At 52.5% G+C, this 21,968-nt stretch overlaps 1 protein-coding gene across 1 annotated transcript in view; it reads left to right on the top strand.

The window, feature by feature from the left end:
- Nucleotides 1-19,937, top strand: part of NT5DC4 (5'-nucleotidase domain containing 4) — a 54,296-nt gene extending 34,359 nt beyond the window's left edge. The window contains 19 exon segments of the mRNA XM_010376356.2: nucleotides 7,121-7,315; nucleotides 10,128-10,216; nucleotides 10,488-10,561; nucleotides 10,656-10,773; nucleotides 10,851-10,946; nucleotides 11,168-11,259; nucleotides 11,383-11,440; nucleotides 11,790-11,883; nucleotides 12,144-12,194; nucleotides 12,445-12,528; nucleotides 12,823-12,861; nucleotides 13,511-13,618; nucleotides 13,903-13,969; nucleotides 14,110-14,219; nucleotides 14,221-14,278; nucleotides 14,964-15,015; nucleotides 15,391-15,451; nucleotides 18,319-18,396; nucleotides 19,779-19,937. Of these exon segments, the coding sequence (XP_010374658.2) occupies nucleotides 7,121-7,315; nucleotides 10,128-10,216; nucleotides 10,488-10,561; nucleotides 10,656-10,773; nucleotides 10,851-10,946; nucleotides 11,168-11,259; nucleotides 11,383-11,440; nucleotides 11,790-11,883; nucleotides 12,144-12,194; nucleotides 12,445-12,528; nucleotides 12,823-12,861; nucleotides 13,511-13,618; nucleotides 13,903-13,969; nucleotides 14,110-14,219; nucleotides 14,221-14,278; nucleotides 14,964-15,015; nucleotides 15,391-15,451; nucleotides 18,319-18,396; nucleotides 19,779-19,937 (1,683 nt within the window).
- Nucleotides 19,938-21,968: the final 2,031 nt, after the last annotated feature.

The raw sequence follows: 21,968 nt of genomic DNA, 5'->3' as shown, positions 1-21,968 counted from the left end.
CCACGTGCTGTTTCACTCACATCTTTATCCAAGTCTGGCCCTTGTGACGGTGTGCCGTGTGCTGTGTGGGGTGCTGTGCGGTGTGGTGTGCGTGTCTGAGTGTGAGTGAGCGAGTGAAAGTTCAGGGTCCGGTGTCCACGGGGGAAGCTGCAAAGGAGTCAGGGAGCAGAACTGGGGACAGGTGGAGAAGGGGCAGCTGGGACTGGCAGCCTCATAGGACAGAGTCTGTGAAAAAATAGTACAGCATCATCCACGTTCAAAAATGGTCTTCCATAGCTGTTTTACAATAACCCGTGTGAACTGCTGGTGACACCTTGGACCTTGTCATCTCCCAGCCTGCTCCACATCCAAAACCTTACATTTTATCATCTTTAATGGTTTTAAATTCAGGTAGGAGGTACACACAGTGATGTACATGAATTCCTATGCCCGCTATTGGGTCTGTAAGATTCATCCATGTTATTGTGAGTAGCATGGTTGGTTTTTCTTTATTGCTGATTCCACTGGGTCAACACTTCACCATTTATTTACCCATTCTGGAACTGTTGGATATCTGGGTTGTTTTCAGGGTGCAGCAATGATGGATAAAGATGACATGGCATTTTGCATACATCTTTTGGTGGACACACACCATTGTCTTTTTTTGCTTATTTGTTTTGGGATGGTGTCTCACTCTGTCACCCAGGCTGGAGTACAGTGGCAGGATCTCGGCTCAATGCAACCTCCACTGCCTGGGTTCAAACTATTCTTCTGCCTCAGCCTCCCGAATAGCTGGGACTACAGGCGTGTGCCACCACACCCGGCTAATTTTTGTATTTTTGGTAGTCAGGTTTTCACCATGTTGGCCAGGCTGGTCTCAAACTCCTGACCTCAAGTGATCCACCTGCCTCAACCTCCCAAAGTGCTGGGATTATAGGTGTAAGCCACCGCGCCTGTCCCACGCCATTGTCTTTTAACCCACTTTCCTTCCTGTGGCCTATTTGCTGCTCATTGAGACTCCAGTCCTGCAACCCTGCCGGGTTTCTTGCTCATCAGTCTGGCTACTGCCCTGATTCATTTCTTTTTTGGCTAAGACTCATGCATGGGGTGTCTTTCACAGGCTGTTCCCACATCTGCACCCTCCTCTCCCTCCTGATTCCTGCCCTATCTCACCACTGACATCCCACTGGCCGGCCGAGGCCTCCCCTGACCTAATGAATGGTGCAGGGGGCATTTGGGCCTTCTCTCCCTCTGCCTTTCTGCAGCACTGTGCCTGCTCCAAGGGCTTGGGTCAACCTTTCTCCTCCTCCTCTTCCCCTCCTCTGCCTGCTTCCTCTCAGCCTCCTCTGCTGGGTCCTCTCCTGTCTCCATCCCACCTGGTTGTTCCCGGGGCTCTGTTCTTGCCTCTCTTTCTGTCCCTCTCCAAGGGTTCTCATGCTGGATCTTTAGCTGCCATAGATGCTGATGCAACATCTCTCATCCTTGATCCCTAGGTCCAAAAACCTAGGGGATTTTCCAAACTCATTTGGTGGAAAACCTTGATAGGCCCTAATAGGAGGTTATTTGCTGTCCCTATGTAGCCACTTCGTGTGAATGAATATTCATATGTTGGCTGCAGGAATGTCAACGTGTTTGACTATGGGCTGCTGCCCCAGATCCCAGCAAGGGTGTGATCATGCATATATAGAGGGAATTATGTTTTACCTTCTTACCTCCAGAAAATATTAAATCTAGCTAGGCATGGTGGCTTGTGCCTGTAATCCCAGGTAGAGGCTGAGACTAGTGTATTGCTTGAGTCCAGAAGTTCCAGACCAGCCTGAGCAACATAGTGAGACCCCCGTCTCTAAAAAACACTTTTATCTTAAAAGGAAAATATTGAGGTTGAGGATGGTGGTTCATGCCTGTAATCCCAGCACTTTGGAAGGCCAAGGCGGGCAGATGACCTGAGGTCAGGAGTTCAAGACCAGCCTAACCAACACGAGGAAACCCCGTTTCTACTAAAAATACAAAAAAATTAGCCAAGCATGGTGGCGGGCACCTGTAATCCCAGCTACTTGGGAGGTTGAGGCAGGAGAATTGCTTGAACCAGGGAGGCGGAGGATGCAGTGAGCTGTGATCATGCCATTATACTCCAACCTGGGCAACAAGAGCAAAACCCCATCTCAAAAAAAAAAAAAAAAAAAAAAAAGAAAAGAAAATATTGAATCTGAATATATCTGGCCCTAATGGGTTCAGATTAGGAATTGTAGACCTGGAACTCCCAAGTATGCCTCAGCCCAGGCCTCCCCAGCTCATGAATGGGGCCGTTCACCCTCCTGACAAGCCCCCTTCCTTCTGGCATCTCTGGGTGGGTGACTCCATACTCCTCTGGCTCCTTAGAATGTAAGCCTCTTCCTTCACCAAGATCCCCTACGGTTCATCAGTTCTCAAGTCCTGATTAACGTAGTGGGTCTCTGGCCTGTCCTCCCTTCTCTATTTCTGATTAATTCAGGCTCTCAACAGTGCCTTCCTGGGCTACTGCAGTGACTTCTCAGCAGCTCTGCTTTATCTGAGCTTCCAGTGCCTCCTTGAGCTGACACCAGGGGCAGCTTTAGAAACCTGGTGGAGCACACCCTCATCGTGCTCAAGATGCTGCCTGGCTCCCCACCACCTACAGGATCAAGGTCAAGCTCTTTAGTGGAACACAGGAGCCTTCCCGATCTGGCCTTGCTCTCCTCTCCCATCTCCTATGGGTCCCTGACACTGGTTGTGGGCGGGTCACAGCCCTTCTCCCTTTCACACCCACTGTTGCTCTGCTAAGAATTCTTCTTGTGGTCTGCCTAGGGGGCTCCTGTTCATTTTTTCAAAAGAGAGTGGGCATCAGCTTCTCCTGGAACTGCCTTCACCCCGGTCCCCTACAAAGGCCAGGTTTTTGGTGAAATACAACTCTCCTGTTGATGTCCTGCTTCCATATTTTATGCCCAAAGCCCCATGTCTGTAATGGAACATTCTAGTAGGAGCCGAACTTGCCCTCTCAGTGTCACTTCTCTTGAGTCCCACGTGAGTGGCATCTCCTTTCCAGAACTCTGGCTTGATGAATTATTCTCCTTACAACATTGTGACAGTCCCCTCTGGAGGATGATTGCTTGAACTTGAGCTCTGGACAGCTTCCCAGTTTCTGGCACCCCTTCCCATCCAAACTTATAAACCTGATCCCAGCCCAGACTTCATCCACAGACAAATGGGCTTCCTCTCCCTCTCCCTCATCACAAATCACTCTGCAAGCCAAAGGGGATTTTCTCCCAAATTTTCTCCAACCTCTCCCCTCCTAGCATCACACCCACCGAGGTCTGATTCAGGCTCGGCATTCCTTGCCCTACTCACTGCAACAGTCTCCAAACTGGCCTCTGCCCCTCGATCCGGGGCCAGGGAGATGGACCCTTCTTGCACAGGGGACCAGGTCACTCTTCCTCTTGCCGCTTTCCACATATGATCTGTCGCCGACAAGATAAAGTCCCTGGAGAGCCACTGCGGCATGCCCCAGTTCACCCCTCATGCCCTTCTGCTGCATTCCCAGTCATGTGTCCCCCCTCCAGCCAGGCCTGTCTGCTTGCGATTCCTGCCCACTGGCCAGGCTGTCGCTCAGCACCATTCGTGGACACCCTTGCATGAGTGTGGCTCCACCTGTCCTTGCCTGGTGGCTTATCCTTTAAGGCTTCCTTCTCCAGAAAGCTCTCCCTTATCCCCCAGGTGCTCAAGGACATGGGCTCATCTTTTCATTGTTTCCTAGTAACACGTGTTGTCTGTCTCCTCCTGTACTGTGAACTCCCTAAAGGACAATTGACACATCTTACTCATAGTTTTGAACTCAGCTTCCAGCGCGGGCGTGGTGGGAGGCAAATGCGTAATCAATGCATGTTATCTGACTAGGATGATTTATGAATAGGAGATGCCTGGAATACACAGATCTCAGACTCCCACCAGCTTCCCTTTGCCTCTGAACTCTGCCCTGGCCCCTCCTCATCTTGCCCACATCCTGCTGTGTAGATACTCGCCCCTTCCGACTCTGAAGGTTGCAGGGAGGGGGCCGTGGCTCTCTGTGGGAGAGGTGCCCCAGCTTTGGCTCTCAGCCTCCCCTGGCTGAACCTCAGTGGGAGCTGAGCAGGTTTGCCGTGGCCTTGGATGCCTTTCTTTCCACCCCAGATCTTGCCTCGGGGCTCTCCTGCAGCTCCCTGCCCTCTGCTGCTGGACTAGGAGGCCTCCAGCACCCTCCCTGACATGTTCCTCCAGGAGAGGACACAGCTGTCTCCTGAGCCTCCGGCGCCCTCCACCTCCACCATTCTCAGATGCTTCCCTGGGGAGACACAACCTGTCAGGACTGCACAGCTGCTGAGATGAGGACCCCCTTGGTGTTCCAATTTAGGAGTAAATAAGGCTTCACTCCCTCAGGGGTCGGTTTCACGTTAAAGAGGAGTCTCAAGAACCTTGCACTGATGGCACTTGGGGGAACACTTGGCTCCTGGTCTCCCCTGCTTTCTCTGGGCTGTGTAGTGACCTTCCTGTCCCCACCTCCTTTCCACCTATCCCTGAAACTGCAGGCTCCAAGGGCTCCAGCCCGAGCTCAGGGTCAGTGTCTGCCATGCCCTCTGCCCAGCCCTGGTCCCAGCATACCCCCCAGGTCACATAGGTGCACCCTGTTACCCACCCACCCACGCTCACACATGCACGCAGGCAATCACACACGCTGACACCCACACTCATGCATATGCGTGCACCTGCTCACCTGTGCACACACACCCACACTCACACACATCCCCCATTCACAGATGGACTTACACACACATCACAAACTCCTGGCAATGTTCATTGTTTTGATGGAAGGAGAGACAGGTTTTTGGAAATTTCCTAATCTCTCACCCTAAATCTCTCCCTCCATGACCCCGAACAGAAAAAGGGGCCAGCATTTGCCCTGGGTAAGGCAGAATTGAATCTGGACCATGGTGCCCCATGTCTCTGACTCATTCTCAGACCCATCCAGCCAGTGGAGACCACCCTTTGGTCAGAGACTGGTCAAAGTCCTTCCCCAGCCACCCTAGAACATGCCTTTTAGCAGTGTGGCCACATCAGAGGGGAGCAGACACCTGGGAACTCTAGCAGGGCTCCAAGGCCATTGCCCTCAGGGCAAGTCCCATCCTTTGCTGCCCCCTGTGGCTCATTTTCTTTCTGCCTCCCAGCACTTGGCTCCTTGCTGGCTGTGTGAAATTCCTTTCTCTTCTAAACTAATAAAAATCCTACATTTTCTTTAACACCTCGTCCAAGACTCTCCTCTGTTAAAAAGACTCCCTGGCATGGTGGTTGGGTCTCTGCGTCAATCCCCTGTACCAGCTGCACCTGTGTGAGGAAGGCCCTGTATGGAAGGAGGTTTCTGGTCACCTCAAGATGGTTTCTCCAAGCTCAGGAGAATGGAAGTTGCCCCATTCCCTGGTCACAGGTTCCACACCGCTTAAAGCTGTGGTGGATGCACTGTGGGGACCTCTTACAGAAGGTGAGGGGAGACAGCCACGCCCTGCACTTGGTCCCTGCCCCACCATGCACCCCGGTTCTGGTGACCTCTTTGAGTGCAGGCAGTAGTGGTGAACAAAGCCTGCTGGGCCTTGACACTTTTTTTTCTTTTTTAAGGGAGTGGGTCTCACTCTGTTGCCCTGACTGGAGTGCAGTGGTGCGATCATGGCTCACTGCAGCCTCCACCTCCTAGGCATAAGAGATCCTCCCCACTCAGCCTCCTGAATAGCTGGGACTGCAGATGTGTGCCACCATGGCTAATTTTTTGACATTTTTAAAGAAATGGGTCTTATTATGGTGTCCGGGCTGGTCTTGAGCTTCTGGCCTCTACTGATTCTCCTGCCTTGGCCTCCTGACTCACTGGGATTATAGACGTGAGTCACCGTGCCGGGCAACACTTTTTAAATGGATACAGTCTAGGTAGGAGAATCAAGAGGAATGCTGGCTGGGTTGGTCCCGTTTCCACCTCCCTGTAATAAAGGAGAGCTGCCAAGCTGGGGGCTCAGAAGAAGGTGGGAGGAAGGGGAAGAACTCCAGGACAGCAATAAGGAGGCTGGAAAAGGGGTCTTGAAACATAGACCATCTTTTTAAGACATTTTGAAATTTGTAAGTAATTTCAAGTGTATGAAAAATTGTAAAAGTAAAAAAATAGTACAGAGAATATCCTTACAGCCTTTACCAAGATGTACCTGTTGCTAACATTTTACTCTGTTTGCTTTGTTGTCCCTGTTCTATATGAACACACATGGGTATGTATGTACATATGTATGTGTGTGTATGTATATGTATGTACCTGTGTGTATGTATGCATGTATGTGTTTGTCTGTCTGTATGTGTATACAGACAATTATTTTTCCTGAACACTTGAAGGTAAGTGACGCTCATCATGAGCTTTATCCTAAATTCTTTAATGAATATTTCCCAGGAATAGGGATATTTTCTTACATTACCACTGGTATAGTCATCAATGTCACAAGTTTATATTGAGACAGGACTTTCATCTAACCCACCACCCACACTGCAATCTTATTTGTTGACCCCATCACGTCCTTGGCACTCTATGTGCCTGCAGTACAGGATTCTGCGTAGGCTTGAATATTGCGTTCATTCACCGTGGCTCTTTAGCCTTCTGTAATCTGGAACATTTCCTCCGCCCTTCTTTGTCTTTAATGACATTGAAAAGTCAAGGGACTTTTGTGAGGGGCCATGGGCAGAGGCGGTTTTGCCTACTGATTAAGAATACAGATGCTGGCACCCAGCTGCCTGGGCTCAGTCCCACGCTGCCATTTATCAGCCTGGTAAGTGTAGGCGAGTTGCTTAACCCTTCTGTGCCTCAGTTTGATCCTTCATGAATCCAGTGAACAGCTGGCCTGTCACGTGGGGCTGTTAGGAGGCTTGGCACACAGTAAAAACAGGGCAGCCATCTGCTTATTGTTATGGTGGCAAGTCTTTTCTTGAAGAGGTTCCCAGTGCATCAAGCCTCACAGGGGTGCCTTAGCATTGGCTCAGGGATCAGGATCAAGTGGGGACTGTGGCAGCCTTCAGTCCTCTCTGACTGTACATGTGGTTAGCCTAAGGACTCTGTGGTCTGGACAAGCAGCCGTATCCTAAGATGGTAGCAGAGACCATGCCAAAGAAGGTAGCAGAGACCATGCCAGCCAAAGACTCAACAGGGATGCGGCTACCTCAACAGACAGCAATGTGTGGACCTAGGACCCTGCAGGAAGTGAAGCCCTTTCCAATTACCAATGCGGCTGGGGGTAAGTCTCACATTGTTGAGTCAGCCCCAGAAGAGGTACCTGGAGAAGGGACCCGAGAAGCCACTGAAGTGATGAATCGTACCTGAACATTGCTGGATGGCTTCATCACCCTCAGGTGCAGAGACTTCAGGACAGTCTAAGTTCAGCTATAGGAAAGGCAGGTTTTGTACAGCTGCCATGATGCCTCCCAGTGGAAGGGCTGAGCAACTCCTAGAGACTTCTAACCAGATATTACGCCTCCTTCTCTTTTCTGACCTAGAGAGGAACAAGGCAATGTGGAAAAGGGGCTTAAAGGGCTCCCATGAGATGAGCAGAGCGCGTGGAGTAATGGGTGGAAGGAACTCTAGACAGCCTCCTGATTTCTGAAGCTCAGTTCCCCCCGACACCTTCCTGTATAGAGCAGGCTGTATAGAGCCTGCTAACCATCGGTCCGTCTATCCATGAATCTACCCACCCAACTGTCTGTCTGTCCATTCACTGATTCGTACATCCATCCATCCTCCATCCCGCCATCCGATGAGGAAACACATATCCTACAGCCTCCATATCCTTGCCTTACCATCCTAATGCAGTCATGTGGTGCTTGACCACAGGGATATGTTCTGAAAAACGTGTCGTTAGTCGATTTCACCATTGTGCAATGTCATAGAGTGCACTTACACAAACCTAGGTGGTACAGCCTACTACACACCTCGGCTGCAGGGTACAGCCTATTTCTTCTAGCCAGCATCACCACAAACATGTGAGTGATACTTTGCATTATGGTGGCGATGAGGTCACTAGGCCATAGGACTTGTTCAGCTCCTTGTCATCTTATGGGACTAAGTGGCATATGCAGTTTGTTGTTGGGCAAAACATCGCTCTGCAACACACAGCTGTGCATGCTCATCTGGCTCTGTCAAGGAAGGAGTTATTCCTAGATATGTTTTTCTGTTGTTGTTCCAGATAACTTTTATTTTTTCAAGAGTGCCACCTTCATTTAGTTTAGTCATTTTGGAGAGAAAGTGCTGAAACTGACTGTAAACTTGTCTTTTGTTTTTTGAGACGGAGTCTTGCTCTGTCACCCAGGTTGGAGTGCGGTGGCATGGTCTTGGATCATTGCAAGCTCTGCTTCCTGGATTCAAGCGATTCTCCCACCTCAGCCTCCTGAATAGCTGGGATTACAAGCATGTGCCACCATGGCTGGCTAATCTTTGTATTTTTAGTAGAGATGGGGTTTCACTGTGCTGGCCAGGCTGGTCTCAAACTCCCGACCTAGTGATCCGCCTGCCTTGACCTCCCAAAGTGCTGGGATTACAGGTGTGAGCCACTGCACCTGGCCCTTTCTTTCCTTCCTTCCTTCCTTCCTTCCTTCCTTCCTTCCTTCCTTCCTTCCTTCCTTCCTTCCTTCCTTCCTTTTCTCTTTTCTTTTCTTTCTCTCTCTCTTCTTCCTTTCCCTTCCCTTCCCTTCCTTTCCTTTCCTTTCTCCCCCCTCCTCTTTTTTTTGATGGGATCTCACTCTGTTGCCCAGGCTGGAGTGCAGCAATCTCGGCTCACTGCAACCTCCGACCCACGGGTTCAAGCAATTCTCCTGCCTCAGCCTCCTGAGAGACGGGGATTACAGGCATCTGCCACCGCGCCTGGCTAAATTTTTTTTTTTTCATATTTTTAGTAGAGACGGGGTTTCACCATCTTGGCCAGGCTGGTCTTGATCTCCTGATCACGTATCCACCTGCCTTGGCCTCCCAAAGTGCTGGGATTACAGGCGTGAGCTACCGTGCCCTGGCTTGTCTTTCTTTTTAAAAGAGAGCCTGTCACTTCAGTTAAGTCTTTCTGGATGATCCAGGTCACCAGCTCCAAATGGAAGTCAGTGCTTCCTTGTGGAGCCAGTGTATGGGCCCTCAGGGAGTATGTAGAACTCTATACTAAATGACCCCAGTGACTCTGCTTTTTGACACTTTCTTTTGTACTTTCCCCCACTCCCCATTCTGAGATCCCAGTTATTTTCCCAATTCTTATAGCCCTTGGCATGCTTCTAGCAATGTCTTGCCTAAATGACCTTGAGCTGGGAAATTTGATAACCAAATGTGTTAGAATTGTGCATAAAGCGAGAGTACTGAGTTCTTTCTTTTATCATGAGTGCAGTACAGAGCCTCCTGCCTTTGTATCCCCATGTTTGCCTCATTCTGGGTTCTCTGCTACTCTCTAGGCGGTTGAGTTCCATGGATACATAAGCCCTAGGAATGGGGAGGCACAGTGGACATGAATTGCTTTTCCCAGATCCTTGCTGCTTTTGCTCTAGAGAAAAGGATGAGATGCCAGAGCCTGTCCTGACTGACTCCTCCCTTAAAGGGGCTGGCGGGAGATGGGAGCACCGGGTGGGGCCACCTGGGTCAGCAGTGCCTGAAACTTATGAGGGAGAGGAGAGTGGCTGGACCCCACTGATAGTGTGCAGGAGGCTGAGGAAGGGACCTTTGTCTCCTCCTCACTCTAGGTGACAATGGCCAGTGTGGACTGGGGAGAGCCTGAGGGACTGGACTCCCCTCAAGGCCCGAAGCAGAACTGGCACCAGCGGTGAGATGGGCCCCTGGGGTGGGGGCCAGGGGTCTCGGCCCATAAACACCCCACACGCCACAGCAGCACATAGGGACTCCTTTAAATACACAGCGATGGGGATTCCCAAAATGCAGAAGAACACTTGCACTCACTTCCATAGCTGCCGCAACCCATCAGGGAACTGACCACACACACTCCGGCGGGCGGTCCCCTTCACTTCCTTCCCTCCACAAACATCTCTCCCCTTCACCACGGACACAGTGACATGTACTATCCAATTGTGACAAGCACATCATCTCTGAATTTGGACAGTGGAGTCCCATTTCAGAAGGTGACAACCCTCACACCAACAACTGCACATACTTTCTTACAGGGTTGGATACCTATAACACGCCTGCACGGCGGGACAGCAAACTGCTGATTACCCGCATGCACTCAGATGCACGCTTGCCCACATGCTCACACACGCTTACATCGCACACTCACACTTGCCTTCAGACACACATGGGTCCAGGCAGGGTGCTGGCTTGGCCTGACCCACTTCCTCCATCCTTTCTGCAGCTGCAGGGAGTGCTCTGCCCTCCTCTGCTGGGTTTCCACCCACTCCGTCCTTGAGTCTTGGATTCTGAGGGGCTGGTGGGCTGATGCCAACATCCTCCTGTCTCTCCCCAGGATTTTTGTCAACCGCAGCCTGGCACTGGGGAAGATTCGTTGCTTTGGCTTCGACATGGACTACACTCTGGCTGGTAGAGAGGGCTGGAACAGAGCGTGTTGGGAGTGGAGGCAGCAGGGGTTGGGCAGCCAGGCACCAACCCCCTGACTCTGTCCAGGCCTCTGCAGCCTACAAGTCCCCAGCCTATGAGGCCCTGGCCTTCCAGCTGCTGCTGGAGCTCCTAGTGTGCATTGGATACCCACATGAGATCCTGCGCTACACCTACGACCCCACCTTCCCCGCCAAGTGTGTGACTCAGGACAGGTGGGAGGCCACCCGGCCTTGATACTCCCACTCACAGTCCCCCCGACCCCCATCCACAGGGGGCTGTTGTTCAATGCGCTCTATGGGAACCTGCTGAAGGTGGATGCCCACGGGAACGTGCTGCTGGGTGCCCATGGCTTCACCTTCCTCTCAGAGTAAGGGACAAAGGGTGCCGGGAGGGTGACAGGCCAGGAGGGGAGGACTGCTCACCATGGGGGAGGACAGAGGGAGGGAGGGAGGAAGGACACAGGCCCACAGGGGAGGCTCAGCACAGAAGGGATGGGTGGGGGTTGGAAGGGATGGCCAGAGCCTGGACAGCCCTCCAGGAGGCAGTGGGGAGGGGGCATTGGCTGCCCCCAGCCTACCTCCTTCTCAGGGCAGAGATCTGGAGCTTCTACCCCAACAAGTTCATTCAGAGGGATGACCTGCAGCGCTTCCACATCCTCAACACGCTCTTCAGCCTGCCTGGTGGGTGGAGGGTTGGGGGCACGGGAGGTGGTCCCGAGGTCCGGAGCTGAGGGTTCCAGGTCTGGCCTGGTGGGGAACTGCCTGGCTCCCTGGCCTGACGACTGACCGGCCTGTCTGCCCCAGAAACCTACCTCTATGCCTGCCTGGTGGACTTCTTCTCCGGCTGCTCCCATTACACCAAGTGCGTCTCATGCCCTGTCCAGCCCTAGGTTGACCAGTAGGACACAGTCACTGCTCAGGGACCAAATCCCAAAGTGGGCCCCCCCCAAGGGTTCCCCGAGGGGCTGGAAGTGTTCCAGAAGGCTCAGTGGGAAGGCCTTTACTGCAAGGTGGCCCCCAACCCTGTCACCGGTGCTGCCCCCAAGGGATGACCCTTAGCCCTGGGTGATGCCCCTCCCAGGATGGCTGGGACATAAGCCCAGTGAAGGCCTCAGTGTGGCTGGTGGGGTCACTCTGGTGTGGGACTCAGGGTTGGAGGTCGTATCAGGACCCCTTATTGACCTCCCCTCTCCCCTCTTGGCCTGCCCCAGCTGTGACACCAGTTATCAGCATGGGAACCTCTTCATGTCCTTCTGAAGCCTCTTCCAGGATGTGACTGATGCCATGAATAATGTCCACCAGTCGGTGAGTGAGTGGTCCAGGACCCCCTGGACCCCTGACCTGCCTGCTCTTGGTTCTCCTGGGCAGCCTTCGGGCCTCCTGTCCCCGTAGACTTTCCATCCTCTTCCCACCGAGGACTGAGGTCTGGTCTGGGCTTCCCAGAGCCACCCACTCTCCTCATCTTGTACACAGACATGTGGGTGGGTACACACACACACACACACACACACACACACACACACACAGAGAGAGAGACACACACGGCCCTTTGCTCCCTCCTGCAGGGCTGTCTCAAGAAGACCCTGGAGGACTTCGAGAAATATGTGGAGAAGGATGTGAGTGGCCACAGACCCAGGGCCATGGCCATCACCCCTGAAGCAGCAGGGCTGCCCCCCGCAACCCTTCCCTGGCTTTCTTTGATGTTTAGGCTGAGCTCTGCTCCCCAGGTGCTGGGGGTCTTTTTACGGGGCCTGGTGCCTACCTGTCTGGGCTGGGGTGGGCTCCCAGAAGGCTGAGACCTGAGGAGGGGATCCCAGGGCGGCTCTGGGAGTCCCACCCCTGCAAGTCCCTCTATCTCTGCTCCAGCCACGCCTCCCCATCCTGCTGGGGAAGATGAAGGAGGCTGGCAAAGTGTTTCTGGCCACCAACAGCAGCTACAACTACACCGATGTGAGTATGTGTATGGAGGGGTGGGCCCTCGGCCTCCTTCCTGGCCCCAGGAGACACGGAGGCATCGCAAGCAACAGGGGTGTGTGGGGGGGTGGGGAGCAAAGACCCTCCTACCCCCACCACTGGGCTGGTCTCCTGGGCTCCATTTCTTGGCCTTTCAAGGCCTCAGGGGAATGAGCAACTTTCTCACCATCTTGCTCCTGTGGCCACCAGTGTGCCAGGGGGATGGTGGGTGAGGGCAGAGGCAGGTGGTGGCCCAAGTTTGGTGCCCTGACCCTGCTTTGTCCTTGCCAGGCCATCACCACCTACCTGTTCAGCATCAGTGAGGAGAGTGTTGGAGCGTTGCGCGCATGGCTGGGGTGGGCTGTGCAAAGGGCCAGGGCGCCAGGCTGCTCCACAATGCTGAGGGTCTCTCCCACGTCCAGCCTCCCTTTGAGGAAGACCTGAGTGTGTGAGTGGTCATTTCTCATGAGTGGAAGCTCCCCAGTGGGTGGGAGGCTGGTGACCTCAGCCAGGCCATGGGAGGAGCCTTTGGGGGGGATAAGAGGCAGTCAGCTATGTGGGGAGGGGCGGCAGAAAATGGGTGAGATGAGGGCATGGCAGGTCAAAGGGAGGGGTGCTGGGAGTGACAGGGCCTGGTCATTGGGAATGACCAGGTGTCACTGGGCAGGCAGCAGGGCCCTAACTTGGTAGCCATGCTGGTGCCACCTGTCCCTGGGTCTCTGTGCTGTGAGGAGATCTGGAGGCTGGCCTGAGGGTGCACATGATGTTCGACACCCAACTCCATAAGTTCCTTTTGAGCACTTTCTAGTGCCCAGCTTGGCTGGGGACGCTGGGCAGCGAGACCTGGTTCCCAGGGGCTGGAGAGGTCTCATCCAGCTGGGAGGTTGGTGGGGTGAGGGCAGGCTGTGGTGGGTGACCGGCTGTGGCAAGGTCAGATTTACCAGGCTGTGTGTGTGCGGCCCGTGTGCACCCCCAACAGGCTGAAGCCTCGGTCAGGCCCTGGAGGTCCTACTTCGACCTGATAGTGGTGGACATGCAGAAACCCCGCTTCTTTGCAGAGGGGGTGGTCCTGAGGCAGGTCAACATGGTAATGGCAGGTGCAGAGGTCAGTCGACCTGCACCCATGGACCATGGTTGGGGAGGGCAGCCTGCCTGCCCCTTAGACTTGACCTGCTTTTGTGGCTGGCAGCTCTGCTGGCCTGTCTGTCCCTGGAGGCAGGGAACCTGAGGCCTCCTTCAGCGCCCTCTGCTGCCTCCTTTCTCCCACACCCCCATGATTACCTCTGCCACTCCTAGCTCCCTGCGACCCTCTCTAGCTAGAGACCAAAGATGTGGTTCTCCTGGCTCCAGGGCACCCCTCTGCCCCTCCAGGACTCAGGAAAGCTCCGCGTGGGCACCTACACAGGGTCGCACCAGCACTGTGCTGTCTACTCTGGAGGTACCAGCTCCCACCATGCCCCATCACTCCTTGGGAACCCTCCCTCCCTCAACTAAGAATGCAGGCCCCTCACCTGACCCAAGTCACCTGCCCCAAGGCAGGAAGGGCAAACAGGTGTCTGTCCTCCCTTGGTGGGGCAGGCTCATCGGACATGGTGTGCGAGCTGCTTGGGGTTCAGGGGAAGGACATCCTGTATATTGGGGACCACATTTTTGGGGACATTCTGAAGTCCAAGAAGCAGCAGGGCTGGCAGGACTTGCCTGGTGGTTTCTGAATCCTGGGAGCTGGACATCTGGGCCTGGGAGAAGGGTGAGCTGTTGGTGTCGGGAACAGTTAGAGGGGTACTGGCCACCTGTGGAGAGGCCCCAGCACTGCCTTCTCCTTTTTCCCGTGGGAGGTTAGTAGTTGTGACCAGGAATCCTGGCCGCTCTGTTTTTTCTGGGGGAGGAAACAGACAAGGAAACAGAGACCCAGGGAGGCTAAGCGGCCTGCCCCAAGTCACACAGCCAGTAGGGGCAAAGCTGAGAGTCAAATCCACATCTCCTGACCCAAGACTCCTGTGGTGTTTCTGCAGGCGTCACCTTCCTCCTGCACCTGACCCCACCCTCCCCACCCACCCCGAGGAGGTTCAGTGAGTGGAAGGTACACACCCTCCATCCAGGAATGACTTGAAGTCATCCTCCAGGGCAGGGAGTAGTGTGAGCCCACGCAATTTGGGGTTTGTCCTGAGAGCTGAGGCTTTAGGTTTGAGTCATTGCTGTGTGACCTCATTAAAGTCGCCTGACTCCCTCACCTGTCCCATGGGGCCTATGTGGCCTATGCTGTCCTTGCTTCAGTCTGGGCAGAGTCTCACCACATGTAAGGGCCCAGGGATGTTATGTACACAGTTAGGGGAGTGCAAGTCCTCGGCTGGGCCACGGCAGACACAGGCAGGCAGGACCAGTGGGTGACACGGGCCATCACTCACCCCCACTGACCCCTTGCGGCTTTTCAGAGAGGTTGGAGGAGCTGAAGAGGCCGGACACACACCTGGCAGACATATACCAGTGAGACCCTGGCCTTTCTGGGGGTGGGATGGGACGGGGAGAGGGATGGAGGGGCAGTGGCTCACATCCTTTCTGGCAGCGAGGTTGTCAGAACAACAAGATGTGTTTCAGGCTAAGCTTCCCTAGCAAACTGGATGTGGGGACCCCTCTCACCCCCTTGGCACTGCTCACACTCTGTGACGTCTAGGCCCTTCTTCCGAACCCGTCCAGCACTCAGGGACTTGCCCTCGCTCGTGTGCACACACCCAGCCCGGCACCCCCACTGGATGTCCGCACGGTGTCCCCCCACCCAACCCCTGCTGGGGTCTAAGGAGACTGTCCTGGCACTCGGAGGCTCTGTGTCTCCCCTGGGTCACCTGGCTATTTTTGTACCAGGCACATGGATGAGAGCAGTTGTGAGCTGCAAGTCATCAACTTTACCAAGAGAGAGATCCAGGTGCGAGCTGGGTGGTGAGGGAGGAAAGGATAGGCCCAGTGGGGGGTGGAGCTGGGTTCGCTTCCGACTGCTTGCCTGCCTGCTTTGTCCTTGGTGCCAAAGGCCCAGTTACTCGATTCTCCTCAACCGCGCCTGGGCGCCACCTGCCTTGTCAGCCAGCGCCCTCTGCTGGCCCACATTCCAAAGGGCAGTCCCCCAGTCCTCGCCAATCACCCTGCCTAGGAAGTGCCTGCGTGCTGGCTGGGCCCTTATTGACCCACTAGCCAGTTGTGATAGGAAATGCGATTTAGGGCCAGTGAGCCCAGGGTCCTGGGGAAAGAGAAGAAAAGACAGTGTTCCCTCGTGGCATTACTGACCAGCCACCAAAAAGCTGGAGGTGCCCATGGGCCGGCCAGATGGAGGGAATCAGGTCACTCGGTCATCCCAAGCGCAGCTGCAGCCGATCACAAAGGGTCTTTGCAGAGCCTTTTACAAAGCACAGCCGTTTGATCTTCCCCACAGCCTGGGTCCAGCCACAGGTGGACGGAGCCGGCATTGTCACCTTTATGTTACAGAGGAGGAAACTGAGGCTCAGAGAGGGGTCATCCTGGGAGTAAATGTTGGGACCATTCTCTAGGCTCTAAAAGCAGACAAGGAAACAGGGCCTGGTGGCAGGGTGGGGCCTGCCAGGAGAGTAGGAGCAGGGCTGGGGGTGTCGCTATTGCCAAGTCCTCTGTTGGACTCAGAAGGTAAATTAAGCTGTGGGTTTAGTCCTGGGTGGTCCATCTCCAGGACCAGGCAGGGTAACTGTGATGGAAAGCCGGAGTGGGGCCTGTGGCAAAGTGGGGAGCTGCCCCACCTCCAAAAGCCACGTGTGCAGCCTGTGGGTCTACAACATGCTGCTCCTTCCCTACAGAGGGGCATAGGCCTCAATGTCCCCCGGTGAGAGGCCCAGAGAGGCCAGGGTTGCCCAGAAAGGGAGTAGGCGAGGGCAGGCCTAGGTGGGCTGGGATTTCAATTCAGTGTGTTGCCCCTCTGGCCAGAGGGTCACCCGGGAGCTGGACCTGTGCTATAGCACCGTGGGCAGCTTGTTCCGCTGCGGTTTCCGCCAGACACTCTTCTCCAGCCGGCTGATGCGCTACGCTGACCTCTACACTGCCACCTGCCTCAACTTCCTGTACTACCCGCTTAGCTCACTGTTTCGGGTGGCCCCGGAGTTGGTAGGTCCCTGTGGAATCTTCATGGCTGTCTCTGAACGTCTGTCCTAGAAGGACCCACTGGTCCCTAGCCTTGCTAGGAGCTTGCAAGGTCACCAGCCCCAATCTCCCACCTTCAAACTCAGTGGGGTCACAGCCTTGCAGATAACTGTCCATGTCTTAACAGATGCATGGGAAGAGTTAGGTTTATACAGATAAGTTGCCTCAGCAGGGATATTCTTCCTCGTGCCCAACCTTAACTTCTGCTTTAGATTGAGACCACAATATCTCATCATTTCCTTGGTAGAAAAGATACCAGTTGCAAGGAGGAAGGCACAGAACTCCTATCCTCAGTAAACAAACAGTGGCTTCCAAGGGGGTGGAGGAGGCAGCCGATGATACAGTAAATACTCTGGCTGGTTTTCTTCTGGGAGACCGGAGGATGCTTCTGGGTTAAGAAGAGGGTGGTAGAGACAGCTATGATGGCACTGGGCAAGGGTTAGCAGGAGTCATGAGACTGGCCAGTGCAGGGCTTCCCTGGAACCTGCACGTGTCAGTCCTCCCAAGTTGGTATCATTTCCATTTGATAAGATGTAGAGCCTGCAGTTTAGGATCTGGACCTGAAGCTAGACCTTTGAGGCTCCCTGCCGCTTGCTTTCCCTGCTGCCCTTGGCTGCCCTCCAGATGTTTGAGAGGAGAAAAACCATTTATTGAGTGTCTGCTGTGTTTCCTGCACTGGGCTGGGTGCTTTTCATCGATTCTGCTTAATACTCAATATAACTCAGCAAAGTAGGTTTTATCTTCCTCATTTTGTCATTGACGAGGAAGCACAGAGAATCTAAGTGACTTGCTGTCACAAAGCTCATGGACCACACAGCTGGGATGTGAGCCTGTCAAGCTCCAAGGGTCACACTCTGTCCCCTGCACTGTGCTGCCACACGCTTGGGGGAACTGGCTTTCACCGGGCAGCCTCATCTCATCTCTGGGCTCTTAGATGGGCTGGACCGGACTGGAGAGCTCCCGTGGGCAAAGCTGGGGGTCCAGGCATAGCCATCTGTGCTGGGAGATATTATTGTTAGAGACCAGACAGGTGAAGAACACACTGGCTCCCCCTCCCCAAAAGTGACAAGGCAAAACATTTAAAGAAATTTGACCTTGTCAATCTTCCTGGTTTGGGATTTTTTTTTTTTTTTTTTTTTTTTTTTTTTTTTTTTTTGAGACCAAATCTCGCTCTGTTGCCCAGGCTGGAGTACAGTTGTGCAATCTCTGCTCAATGCAACTTCCACCCCCTGGGTTCAAGCAATTATTGTGCCTCAGCCTCCCAAGTAGCTGGGATTACAGGCGTGCACCACCATGCCCAGCTAATTTTTACGTTTTTATAGAGACAGGATTTCATCATGTTGCCCAGGCTGGTCTTGAACCCCTGGGCTCAAGCAATACACTTGCCTTGGTCTCCCAAAGTGCTGGGATTACATGCGTGAGCCACCGCGCCTGGCCTTGGCCTGGGACTTTTGAGGAAGTGAAGTCTGGCTACCAGAACCTTCATGCCCCTGCTGACCTTCCGAGGCGCCTTCCTCCGCAGCAACATTGTTGGGCAGGAAGCTGGCAGCTGTGGGCAGGGGAGCCTGTGCATAGCTGAGGAATCCTGGAAGGCCTGGAGTGCTCCACCTCCACCTGCATTGATCCCTACAGATGCCACATGAGTCAGTCATGGAGCAAGAACGGGCCAGTCTGGACCCTGCCTCCTGCCTCCTCTCCTGCAGCCAAAGGGTGAGTGGCTGTGGCCGAGGAGCTCTGTGGCCACAGAGGGCTTGGGGTCCCATGGGCTAGAGCAGTGGTTCCCAGTGGGGTTGTATCAACCCCAGGGCGCATGAGGCAATTGATGGGGGGGCTTGTGGGCTTGTTTCCGTCTGCAAGCATAGTCGTTCCTGATTATTTATGTAAAAATACATATTATTTTATTGTAAAATGCTTTTCATTTCTCCTTTTTATAGTTAGGGTATTATATTGATATTTTAAATTATAGAGATGATAATTGTATCGATGAATTTCAATTCAGGATGGAAAAGTAGAAGTTAAATATTTGTTTTTAAAATGGGATATTGGGGCCAGGTGTGGTGTTTCACGCCTATAATCCCAGCACTTTGGGAGGCTGAGGCAGGCGGATTGCCTGAGGGGCAGAAGGTCGAGACCAGCCTGGCCAACATGGTGAAAACCTGTCTCTACTAAAAATACAAAAATTAGCTGGGCATGGTGGTGGGAGCTTGTAGTCCTAGCTACCTGGGAGGCTGAGGCAGGAGAATCACCTGAACCTAGGAGGCAGAGGTTGCGGTGAGCTGAGATCACACCACTGCACTCCAGCCTGGGCAACAGGACAAGACTGTCTCAAAAAAAAAAAAAAAAAGCAGCGTTGGATCCAAAAGGGCGACAGGTTCTGCTCAGCAGTGCTTTGTGCACTGTTGGGCCCTGCACCCCTACAGACTGCTGTTGGCCAATCCATACACATCATTCCCTCCAGGGAAGGTTGCAGGACGTGCCCTCTGCCACACCGAGGCTTCCTCCCCAGACACGCTTTGTTAACATCAATGACTAGCAGCTCTAGCTTCAGATCCCTTTGACACTTTATGCGGCCTGACCCGCCTCTGAGCTGGCACAGGAGTGGATGCCTGGGTTCCTCGTTGGGTTCTGTACCCCTAAAACCCTGCATAAAGGTTCCTGTTCCTCCCTTGGCTTTCTGGGGGCTCACATGAAAAGATGTGCATCCCATAGGTCCCCTTTGGCTGTGTTGTACCAGGCACAGCGTTCATTCTTTCAACCAGTGTTTACTGAGCAGCTCCCGTGTGCCGAGCAGTTTAGAAAACAAAGTGTAAGTTACTTCATTCCTGCCCAGGAGAAGCTCAAAATTCATGCGTGTTCACAGGCTTTAATCAGTGGTTGGCAACTATTTTTCTATCCTAGCCCAGCAGAGAGATGGACACACTCCTGTCAGCGACAGTGGCTTGCTGGGGAAGCCTGTGGTTTGATCCCTCTACATCCTCACCCCATCAGGATCCAGCCTAGGGCATTTTGACACATTATCTACCCCTGGTTGGGAGTCACTGTGTGAGCCTGGGAAGAAAACATCCATAGTCACTTTCTGTGTTTCTTATAAGGGTGAGGGCAAAGAGAGAAACGAGGACCAGGAGAGTTACATCGAGGCTGACGGGGTCCCAGACATGGGCCAGCATCACGGGTCATCATTCCACTTGAGATATTTTTCAGATAACAGAAGTATAGAAGAAGGAAAAAGCAACTGTATTGAAATCTCCTAAATGTAGCAGATTTGGAGCCTGCAAACACTTCTTTTAGGGAGGAAGGAGTATTTTTCTTAACCTACAAGCCATCCCTGGCAGTCTTTGAGATGTTTGGAAATGTGTGCACAAGTGAAATTATTTTACCTACTTCTCTTGAACGCATGATGTCTCATATCCAATTTTATTTCTAAACATGTCTTTTAAAAAATAGTTATTTCTGTGCACTTCTGATTCTGTTCCTAGTATGAACAATAAAACCTGATTGGCTCTATACCTCACTGCTTTTTCATCTGGGTCACTACGAAAGATGTTAAATGAGATAGCCCAAATGTCTTTGAGTTTGTGTATACGCATTAAAACACATAAAAAGTCATACTCATGATTTTAAAACTTCACTCTCGAGTGTGTTAGAAGCTTCTCTGTGGTATTAAAGCGCTGAAGCATCATTGTTTTGATGTCACTGATTTCAATTTACTCCTACAGTTCACTTTTTGTCTGTTAGTGGTATCATCTGGCATTCTATGGAGACCTAGGTTGAATCTGTATGTTTGAAATGACAAAGTGAACCCTTGAAGGAACAGGTCTGAGGATACACTTCATTAGCTTCATTTTCTGTGGATAAACAATGGCAACACTTGGATACCTGAGGATAAATAAGGGACAACGGGCCATGGAATCAGAGAGTTTACTTTTTTTTTTTGAGACAGAGTCTCCTTCTGTCGCCCAGGCTGGAGTGCAGTGGCACGATCTCAGCTCCACCTCCTGGGTTCAAGCAATTCTTCTGCCTCAACCTCTGAGTAGCTGCGATTACAGGCACACTCCACCACACCTGGCTAATTTTTGTATTTTTAGTAGAGACGGGGTTTCACCATGTTGGCCAGGCTGGTCTCAAACTCCTGACCCCAAGTGATTCGCCTGCCTTGGCCTCTCAATGTGTAGGATTACAGGCGTGAGCCACCGAGTCCGGCATCTTTTTTTTTTTTTTTTTTTTAAACATCTTCTTTGCATTTTGGAAGCTTCCAGGTTTGACACTGCTAAGGCCTTTTCTTCCTTTCCCTGGATTGACTTTCAGGTCCCAGAGCCTGCAGGGGCAGGTTCTCCAGGTAGATACCATGTCTCATTGGTCTGTATCTTTAAACACTTGATTCTTACTCAAGGGCTAAAGGATAGTATTTATCAGAAAAACTGCTCAGACCCTAGAGCCCATACTTTTCCAGAAAGGTCCTGAAATATAGTGTAGTAGCTAATACTACAAAAATCAAATCTTCGAATTCCTACCCAGGGTAAAGAGGATACAGAAAAGGACTGAGGGATAAACAATCTGGCAGAAATGCCTTAGGGGATCCTAGCGAGGGAGAGGAGAGAGGGAGGGGCAGGGGCAGGAAAGAGTTGGCCAAAGGGCCTCTCCTGTGCTTTTCCTATGCCCGGCCCATTCCCTGCCTCTTCTCCCTGTTACATCTGCTCTCCCCTCAGCTAACCTCCCTGACTAGACCAGTTTCTCTTTAGTCCCTCGCTCATAGGCCTCTATTTCTCAGGCCTTGGAGTCTTGCATTTGTGGTTCTTAGATTAACATGTGTCTCCACTAGACTCTCAGCTTCAAAAGGTAATGTCCTTTTGGCTCACTGTTGTGTCTCTGACATCTACAGTATTTTATTGAATAACACGTCACCCAGTTTATTATTGCTCTTGTAGAACTGCAGGGAAAGGGGCGAGGCAAAGAATATGAGACAAGAGAAAGTGGAGAAAGGACATAAGGCTTTGGATTAGAACACTGCTTCTAAACTCTCAGGAATGTGTCTCGCTAGGAGGTAGAACAGATACTTCTATTTGGGTAGTTTTTTTTTTTTTTTTTTTTTTTTTTAACCTGATGTCACCTCTGCACTCCTGTTTTATCTATACCTTAGAGACAGAAGCACACCATTGCTTCCAAGACTGTGTGCAGACACTGACATTCATCTCCCATTTCTGGAAGAATTTTTAGCTGGGCATGTGGCCATCTGATACACATTTCCCTGCTTCTTTAGACGGGTGGGGACATGTGACCAAGTT

This window comes from Rhinopithecus roxellana, chromosome 17 (genome assembly GCF_007565055.1).
Source record: "Rhinopithecus roxellana isolate Shanxi Qingling chromosome 17, ASM756505v1, whole genome shotgun sequence".
NCBI classification, from domain to species: Eukaryota; Metazoa; Chordata; class Mammalia; order Primates; family Cercopithecidae; genus Rhinopithecus; species Rhinopithecus roxellana.
The sequence above is the reverse complement of the archived record's forward strand: the minus strand, read 5'-3'. Positions and strand labels throughout refer to the sequence as shown.